A 10,388-nucleotide genomic window follows, 5' to 3' on the forward strand; every position below is an offset into this window, starting at 1 on the left:
TGGGGTGTTTATTTGCAATCCGGATCACTGCCGGTATGAAAGGAAAACAAATCTTACGCTATAAATTATAAGTTTTCTCCCAAAATAATATTTTAAAATATTTAACAGGTAAATTAACAACATATTTAGATTACACACATTCTTCTAATAAATTTCATATATACTCCCTCCGTCCCAAAATTCTTGTCTTAGATTTGTCTAAATACGGATGTATCTAGTTACGTTTTAGTGTTAGATACATCCGTATCTAGACAAATTTAAGACAAGAATTTTGGGACGGAGGGAGTAATATGTTAAAATTGAAGTTACGGTTTAAAAGATATGGATAATTTAGAAAATCATTTGTTTGACTTAAATACATTTTAAAATACTTAACAGGTACAAATAATCTCATATTCATATTCTACATATTTTTGTAATCAAATTTCATATATAACATGTTCAAATCGGAGTTACGGTTTAAAAGATATGGATGATTTAAAAGAACATTATTTGACTTAAATATAATCCGCGGATGAATTACCTAAAACATCAGGGTGGTTTTCGAAAAATGTAAAATAACGGTCCGTGTGTCACTTAAATCCGGATTGCGGGTTGATTTCAAGAAAACACAGGGACTTTTGTGTACAATATGAAAAAACGTTTCGTTTTAACTTAAAACAGGAACGCGGGTTGAATTCACTGAAATGGAGGGACTTTTCTGAAAAATGTCATGACGGACGAAAGAAACCCAATTTATTTTATTATTAGGTAAAGGTAAAGATATTATGCAAATGTGTGCAATTTCATAGTTTCTTAATTTGAGCAGATAACATAAATAAGTCATAACATGTTTATTTCCTTTCTTTGCCTGGCCTGGTAAATAAGATATTCATCAGCTCCTATCATATTTCCTTGATATGCTTCCACTAGAACATAGAGGCGCGCTTTGTCGCGCCCGTCCATCTTAACAAATAAATATAGATTTTTTTTGAAAGTTAATTGAACAAATTTGCAAAATAAAATAGGATGGTAAACTATATCAGATAGTGATTTATTCTCTGCGGGGACCCATGCTGAATGGTGCATCTCATAGATGTGTGTGGTGAAAAAATAAGAGTTGTGTGACGCCTATATTTGTTAGACACTCATAGGATGCAAATTGAAATGTAAAACAAAGGACTATAAAAGAACTTGCAAAAAATAAACAGCGGGTGCACCTGTAACCAAATGTAGCACATATTATTTTGGCTCTAAAGCTTAAATGGTGTAGAATTTGCGAACAATGCACCACTTCTATGAAACCTGCAACCTCAATACTTTTCAGCTAGAACACTACCTGCAATATCAATAACAGTAGAAGAAATGAACTGTAAACAGTTTATTCTTTAAAATTATATTTTAGAGACGGAGTATATAGCCTGAACAAGTGTGGAAACAGCAAACTGAAAAAAAAAACATTTCTTACATTTCTCGCAAGTGCCACCACAGGTTAGTTTTCAAGATGCTCTCTATGCTAGTTACCTGAACTAATGTGTGCACATCTTCTGCAGTTGATAAGCCATTAAGCCTGTAAAAGACAGCTAATGAGTTATGCATATGAAGCAACTAAGAGCAGGGTCGCATAATAATAAGCTAAGGAGTTGATCTGATTGAACGCCCAACGCCTTGGTAATTAAAATAGTACCAAGACTTATTTTAGATTTATCTCCTTCCACGGCATGAATGGCATGGCTGCATCATTGTACTCTTCCTCCTAAACCCACTGCCGCCAATGTAGCATTGGAGATGGTTACCTGCACTTGCACACATGGACTTAATCGGCCTGTCGCCGATTGGTCGCTAGGCGTGCGAGCTCAGATGATCGACACCATATATAGACTCCACACATCAGTATCCTGTACCACAACCATGCGCAACGCCGTTCTTGTCCAATGGATCTAGCTTCTTCGTGCCGTATGGACCGCGCACGACCACAACCAAGTCGTCTTTTTCGTTTTTCCTCTTCTGAAGCGACCCGGATCGGAGTGGCGGTGGACATCGGAGGAAAGGGAGTGAACCTTCAAGGTGGAGAAAAAGGAGCCCCAGCGATTGCCGCCCGTACCGCGGGCATATTCCACCGAGCGAGGAGAGGTTTCTAAACCAGACAACACGTTGCCGCCGCCGTTGCTGAAGGGAGACTAACCACACTGACACACTGACACTGCTGTGTAGTCCTTCTGTATACATTTTTTTTGAGACAAAGTCCTTCTGTATACATAGTGGACCAAGAATCAATCAGGCCGAGAACACGGGCCTAGATAGCAGCTTCATGGCCCAGTTAACGAGAATGCTCCCAGATCGGTCCCAAGAGCAGCGGCCCGGAAACGTTTGGGTCGACTGTGTGATGCGTCAGGTGGCGAGTGAAAAGTGCACTTGTGCATGCAGTTACGATCGAGCTATCCAGGGCGCAGGTTAGCGAATCCGACGGCTGATGAGCTGAAGTCGCTGAGAGGGCTCCTAGGTGGCTCCATTATACTGTTTCTCAATGATAATAAATAACATGATGGCAAACTATTAGAGCATCTATAGCCAGGCGCCCTATATCCGTCTCATACGTCCGGGTAGGCCGTCCGGTCATTGACCGGTCACAAAATACCGACCCAACCGGAGCTCTCAAACGGGCCTCAAACGCCCGGGTTGACCGACACCCCTCATATCCGTCCCAAATGTAAGACGGATATGAGGCGGCCCGGGTACACCCGGGCGTGCCCGCCACGTTGACCGGGCCCACTGCTGGCCCACCATGACCCCACAAAAACCCCTGTCCAGCACAAAGCCTAGCTCACTCCGCTCCGCTCCCCGACGCTCCCATTTCCCCGATCTGCCAAATCCCTAGCGCCGGCGAGCATGTCTAGCACCGGCAGCCACTCTGACGGTAGCTCCGGAGACGAGGAGGAGCTGGCACTCTGTATCGCGCTCGAGCGTTTGCGGGTCGATACGGTTCGCAGCTCCGGGTCCGGTGCGATGCCCCATATCGCTCGTCGCGGCAGCGCCGATGCCGGCGCCGGCCATTCCCTCCTCACGCGCAGATCTGCGAGGCCTGCCCGATCTGCTCCTCCCGCCTGACAACCTCCTCCACCTCCGGCCGCAGCTCCACGTGGGCAGTGCTAGGTTCTAGTGCCCGCTCAGTCGACGCCGCGGATGCGGACTCTGGAGTCGGAGGCACGAGCTGTGCGCCGCGAGAGGCAGATGGCAAGGGAGATGGCGGGCGTGTCTGACGGTCTACGCAGTCTGCCCGCCGCCGCCGGGTGTCCGATGAGGAGGACCGTCTCTTCGAGTGGGCGTATCGCTGGTCACTGACTGAGGCGGAGACGAAGGCCCGACGGCTTCGTAGGCTCAAGCCAAGCAGCTTCCGGCTCGGCATTGAGGAATCCGAGCGGGAGGCAGTGGAGGCAGCGAGGGAGGAGGCGAGGGTGGCCAAGCTCAAGCGCAAGCAAGGCCGCGTCGGCGCTTGCAAGGCTTCATCGTCATCTCTGATTCCTCCTCCTCTGACGTGGACCCACCTCCTGCAGAAAAACTCCTACAACTGCGTCGATGATCGGAAGGGCAAAGGGCCGGCGAGGAAGTGGTGAAGATCCGTCTTTATTTCAAGTTTTTAGTTGTAGTTTGAACTTAGAAGGGGAGCCTTGGCGCAGTGGTAAAGCTGCTGCCTTTGTGACCATGAGGTCACGGGTTCAAGTCTTCGAAACAGCCTCTTACAGAAATGTAGGGAAAGGCTGCGTACAATAGACCCAAAGTAGTCGGACCCTTCCGCGAACCTGCGCAAGCGGAAGCTACATGCACCGGTCTGCCTTTTTTTAGTTGTAGTTTCAACTTGTCCGCCATATTATGTGTATTATGTGAACTTTGGGCATCTTCCGATGATCCGTCTGTGATCTTTTGATGAACCAATTGTGCATTTGTATGTCCGTTCATGATCTACGTAGCTTTTATCAACATTGCATGGTATAGTATGAATATAGGGGACGGAATATAATATACATGGGTGTGGAGACGCGGATATAGGGAGTGCCCGGTCAATGCCCGCGGTTGCGCCCGGGCGTATCCGCGGGCGTTTGAGGGGCCGGATTTGCTATGTCCGGCTGTAGATGCTCTTAGGCTCTGGTACATATCCAAGCTCAAAGTACCACAATCTTTTTTGAACATTTTTTTATAATATTTGAGCATTTTCGAAATTTCATGAAGATTTTCTAAAATTAGAAACATTAAAAACACTGAATATTAAATATCTTTTTCTAGACAATGAATTTGTTAAATATCTGCAGCAACCAGTTTTATCCAGTTCTGAAAAAAGGGCACCAAACTGTCCCATCGTTCTGTTCATATAGCACGATATATACAGAAAATAGAAGAAAACTAGCATAACTGAGCTGGCGCACTTAGAGTCTAAGACCTCAACATCAAGGCCGCACAAGTCAGCCCAATAAGAAAGGATGTTTGGCCCAGTTAAAGCGATGGACCGACCCAGGGGCGCGTCCGAATCGAGCTCGCGTCCTGCCTGGATTCGGACAAAGCACGTACCTAAAGTTTGACCCTGCCCTCCTGAATCGCCACCTCGCCTCGACCGAGCTGCACTTCAGCTTCACGCCGACATTGTTCGCCGCGGTGCAGGGTAAAACGACCACTGGTAGTTGAAGCAATTCACTGAAACGGGTCTCCAGAGGGCACCATGCCGGGCAAGAGAGTCGCGGCCCTGCTCGAGGACCTTCCCGAGGAGATCGTCGACCTCATACTCGTCCGGTTGCCGCCCAGGGACGTCGGCCGCTGCCGTGCCGTCTGCAGGTCGTGGCGCGGTGCCACCTCCATGCCTGAATTCATGCTCGAACACCATCGCCGCCAGCCGCCGCTCCCCATCATCGACGGGTTTGGGCGGCCTGCCAGTCTCGTTGTCGTCCGTGATGCCGGCTCGGTAACCACCAATCAGCAGCTCTGGCCTTTCGTCCCAGGTCTCAAACACCGCAACGAGATTTGTCTCCAAGGCACTTGTGAAGGTTTCATCGTCGTCTCGTGGAGAGATAAATTCTACATATGCAACCCAGTCATCCGCAAGCATGCTCTCCTGCCGCGGCCTCGATTTGGGCAAGGAATCCGCAACGCCGTAGTTGGTTTCTACCGGCATCATCCAACCGGAGAACATAGGGTGCTTTGGGTCTCAGAATCAAAACACTTGTCTGAGTCCAGCTTATACGTCCTCACAGTTGGATCCGACGAGCCGAGACACGTCAGAGTTAGAATGACAACAGTCTCGTCGGCTTCCAACGAACAGTTACTGATGGCGCTAAAATGTTCGAAGTCAATCCAGCATGGGGGCAGTTTGCACTGGCGTCATTTTGGGGATAGAGTGAGAATAGAAGATGGTGAAGATATTATTGTGTTCGATACAGAAGATGAATCATTCTGGTGGATGCGTAGTCCTGCCCAGTTGTATGATGCGGAGCAGTTGTTCGACATGAAGGGGGCGCTTGCTTTCTCAGGCTTCTCGGGCGGCATCCTTCCCAAACACCCCACTCTGGATGTGTGGACGATGCAGGATTACAAGGCCGAAATTTGGTCCTTTAAGTACCGTATTGACCTGCCGAGGGTGGAGGCATCACGACAACTTGATTTAATTTCTCTCAAAAGGAAAAGGAGGACACCACTTGATACAATGGTGAGGTGGTTCAATGAAATGGTGGTGCTCAACGAGCGTGAGCTTTTGATCCATTTTAATAGTAAATATGCGTTACGTTGCGATATCAATGGCAAGTTCTTGGGAATGGTGAACATTGGAAAGAAACAATATTGTATGTTTTTTACTGAGCATTGCCTCCAAGAGAGCATAATCCCAATAATTCCGTCTCATGAGATGCAAGAAGAAGATGAGGATCCTCCATTCTCCACAAGGCATGTCTGAATGTTGAGGCCAGTGTGTTTTCCCCTTGTAGTGTCTATACATACTGTCACAAATGAGCCACAGCTCTATTCTTTACCGCTTATCAGGGAGGGAAGCTCTTCGATCCGGACTGATTTCTCGTGTGGGAGATGGATCCTCCATATCGTTCTCGAATGACAAGTGGATACCAGGTACTCCCTCCGTTCGGAATTACTTGTCTCGAAAATGGATGTATCTAGAACTAAAATACGTCTAAATACATCCATTTCTGCGACAAGTAATTCCGAACGGAGGGAGTACAATATCTATGTCTCCTCTTTTGCGGCCACAACATACCACCATTGAGTGTGTGTCCGAGCTTATCGATCCATCTAACTGGTCGTGGAGGCAAGAGCTTGTTCGAGATACTTTCATTGCTCCTGATGCTGGAGCAATATTGAACATCCCTATTCGGCAAGGAGGAGGAGATGATTTTCTTGCATGGGCATTCGAAAGATCGGGGAACTACACTGTGAAAACGGCGTACCGTGCTCTCGTGACTCAGAAAGAGCGTGTTGCTCTAGAGGAAGGGACGGCTACTGGAACCTCAGAGGATGATACGCAGTTGTGGAAATCCCTATGGAAATTGAATGTCATTCCGAAAGTTAGAGTGTTCTGGTGGAGGGTTCTACGTGGAATTCTCCCAGATGAGGCCACTCTCAACTATCGACATATTGCAGAGATTCGTCGATGCAAAGTTTGTCTGGATATGGACGAAAATCTAGAGCATGCACTCATTCATTGTTCACATGCAAAACGCTTCTGGGAAGAAGCATATACTTGGTTTGGTCTCAGGTTACCTCGTCTTCATCCAGATTTATGGGCGCGGGATACCACTTGTGATCCTCGGTTTACAAATGACGACCGCGCCAAGATCACCACGATTATGTGGTTTATATGACACTCCCGGAACCGGATCAAGCACGAGGATGAGGGGAGGGATCCTACAGCAACAATCAGGGCCACCAAGGAAGCGATCGCCCTCCTTCGTCTACCACGACGAGACGCGATGATCTTGCCTGGTTTTGGGTGGAGACCGCCAGATGATGGTGTCGTCAAGATCACCACAGACGGTGCTTTAAACATAGCATATGGCAGGGGCGGTGCGGGAGGGGTGGCTCGGTCCTCTTCGGCGCTCCTGGGAGCATGGTGCAAGCCATACTTGGGCATCTCTGATCCCTTGATTACGGAGGGTTTATCACTACAAGATGGAGTTCGTTTTGCTTCTCTTCGAGGATTCCCGCACGTCGTAATGGAAGTTGAACTACTTGGAGATGGTGATGCTCTGGATCACTCGTCACAATTCTCGTTCAATTGTGGCTCCTTTAATGTTAGAGATAGGAGAGCTGTGTAATAATTTTACTTCATTTGTTATTCAACATGTAAACAGGCCAGTTAACCTCCCGGCGCATCTTTGTGCAAAGCGTGCTTGCATTTTGAATGTGACCGAGAGCTGGCTTGAGGAGACTCCTAGCTTCTTGGTGACCAGCCTGTTAGCTGACTGTCCCAAAATGCTTTCATAGAATAAAGCTCTCTGATTCCCCCGCAAAAAAATATTAGTTATTATTAGTACTGCTACTAGTAGAACATGCCATGTCACTTGGATGGCCGTAGCAGCAAATACACTATCATCCTTGTTGATAGTTTGTTCTTTGCTGATTGCACATTCTGAGCCTTTCTTACATTGGCTGATTGTTTGATCTTTGATGTTCAATATGCAATCTGGCCCCAACTCCTAAGTAGCACCTTCTTATAGCTCCTTGTGTCGATCTCATCAACTTTCTTGACACTTGATTATCATAGTTATATCTGATTGTTACTACACTGCTTGTATTATTTTATGAAATCCTTGGTACTTTAGCTACGTATTAGAACTTCGGGGCACGGCTAGGGAAGAGGATTTGAAGCACTCGGGGTGCTCCACCCCATATATGAGCATTAAATTCGAAAAACAAACACAGAAATTTCAAAAAGTATCTCAAATTTTGGGATATCAAACACTACTAGAATTTCCTTATACGCCGGGTGTCAGGCTCTTGCCCGAGAGCCAAAATGCAGACACTCGGCAAAGTAAACAATGCCGAGAGCCGCACTCGGCAAACCTGGCTTCACGACAACTTGCTGACGTTGCCGTCACAGGCTCACGACGAACAAGCACCGGACGGCAAACGGGGCAGACGCCGAGTGCCACACACGGCAAAGAAAAGCCACGTGGCATGCCCGTTAGGAACTGATGGCGCCGTCACTTGGTTTACCTATACCGAGAGCGCCGACGTCGCCCTCGATAAAAACACGTCACATAAACATTTTCCTACCTGACGTGTGGTCCCACTGGTCACATTATCAGTAAAAGTTTTAAATTATTTGCTAAATATTTAAAAATAATAAGATGCTCGATATATGACTGTTGAATAACCCTTCGGTACTGACCAGTGGGGCCAGGTGTCCCACATGGCAGCTGACCTTTTACCGAGCGTCACATCCCTCGGAAAAGAGTGGCACCACTGTAGTAGTAAAGTGCTCAGCTGGCTCCTTTTTTGAGAGTTACACTCGGAAAAGGAGTGACACAACAGTAGTTTCAGCCCTAGATGTCCATTCTACTACTGTGTGAAGTTTCACGAAAAACTACAAGGAAATATATTGTTTGTCAAAAAGACAAAAAAGATCCTATGTATAGAAAAAGACTATTTTCGGTCGATAATTCATCCCGGAGCCCGGGCTCATCTGCTCCCGCTCAGCAAAAAATTCAAAAACAATACTAGAAAAATTCAAAAAATTCCAAATTCTTTTGTGGTGGTAGATAATTTGACGTGTGAGGTGCGCCCCAAAATTTAACTTATTTGGACATCTTAGTAGCTCTCGGCAAAAAAGACAAATCAGGTCAAAACAGTGCGCGAACAGTAAACATTTTTGCAGACCCTGATTTTGTCCTTTTTGCCGAAAGCTGCTCAGATGCTCAAATGAGTTGAATTTTGGGACGCACCTCACGCGTCAAATATCTACCACCACAATTTTTTTTTTGAATTTTTTGAATTTTTCTAGTATTTATTTTGATTTTTTTTGTAAGCGTGGGTGCAGATGAGCCCGGGAGCCAAAACTCCGCGTCCCTATTTTGGTGGATTTTAGTTCGGGCATTATTTTCTCCGCCACGGATACTTTTCAGTATATTTTTCACGAAACTTCACACATGAGTAGATTGGGCACCCATGTTTGATATCCTCAAATTCCAGATTTTTTTTATTTTTTCTGATATTTTTAAATTTAATATTCACATAGGGTTGTGGAGCACCCAAGAGCTCCTATGTATTTCCGATACCGCTAGTGCCTTTGTTTGTTGTTGTTTGTCAACAGAGTTTTACTCTCTCTGTTCCGATTTACTCGTCGTGGTTTTACACGACGAGTAAATCGGAACGGAGGGAGTACGTTTTAGGGGCAGAAAGAAACTTGTTAAAGATGTGGACTATTGGAGCAAGATTAATACGTGGTTCTTGGTTCATCTTTCTCTAGATAAAAGATTTGCATTCTCTCTGATCCATATTAATTTTGGCTGATTTAGTACAAAGTGGATCGGATGGAGTATCTTAATTACATTGTCATTTTTACTGATTTAAGACTGATCAGATTTCTTTTCAAATGCAAATCAACAGTTTTCTTCATGCGCTACTAAATTTTCAGATTGAATGTTCCAGTACAACCCCCTTAACTGAATCGAAGATTGAGATTAAAACATACCCCTATACGAGGTATTACGGTCAAACTTGAAACAAATCAACCTATTAATCTGTAAATAGGATTCCTACATAGATAGGTTAGCTTCTGTATAATGTGACGTATCCTAAAATTCACTATGCTCCGTAAGATCGGAGCCCTGTGAATCAATTTCGGGCATCAATTTTAGGGTGGGTCCCGATTGTAAGGAGCTGGAATCAGGTGGGCCCAGTTATCTATCTTATGTGAGAGCTTTTGGTCAACAAAGCCATCTTCCTGCACGGAAGTCCTCTTCTGCTCATGAGCTCGGCAACAATAAAATTGATCATTTAAAAAATTTCTGTTTTTTCAGCAAACTTTGACAAATATTTTGTATGTTTGACAAATTTCATCATGAAATGATATTCATGGAAGTCATGGAAAAATGAACCAAAATCAACACTACAAAATACTTTCAAAAATAACATTTTTGGAGCATCAATTTTTTTTGCCACGACATCCATGAATGACCTTTCATGATAATTTGTCCCAAACACACAAAATATCTGTGAAGTTTACCACAAAACAAATTAAGATTTTTTTACTGTTTTTTTTATTTTAATGTCCATCAAGCAACATTTGAGCTCAGGAGCGGATACTCCACATTCATGCAGGTACCTGCACCAACTCTTCCCACTTACATGATCACCAAAAATCCTAGACTTAAGCACAAAAACTCATGGAGGGGACCACCGCCGCTACTCCTCCT

At 45.4% G+C, this 10,388-nt stretch overlaps 1 protein-coding gene across 1 annotated transcript; it reads left to right on the forward strand.

Moving 5' to 3' along the window:
• The first annotated feature begins 4,591 nt into the window (after nt 1–4,591).
• Nucleotides 4,592–6,078, forward strand: LOC123162791 (F-box protein At5g18160-like). Its single transcript, XM_044580557.1, has one exon. It carries the CDS (start codon nt 4,691–4,693, stop codon nt 5,912–5,914), a length of 1,224 nt encoding a protein of 407 aa, XP_044436492.1. The 5' UTR covers nt 4,592–4,690; the 3' UTR covers nt 5,915–6,078.
• Nucleotides 6,079–10,388: the final 4,310 nt, after the last annotated feature.

Source organism: Triticum aestivum, chromosome 7B (assembly GCF_018294505.1).
Source record: "Triticum aestivum cultivar Chinese Spring chromosome 7B, IWGSC CS RefSeq v2.1, whole genome shotgun sequence".
NCBI classification, from domain to species: Eukaryota; Viridiplantae; Streptophyta; class Magnoliopsida; order Poales; family Poaceae; genus Triticum; species Triticum aestivum.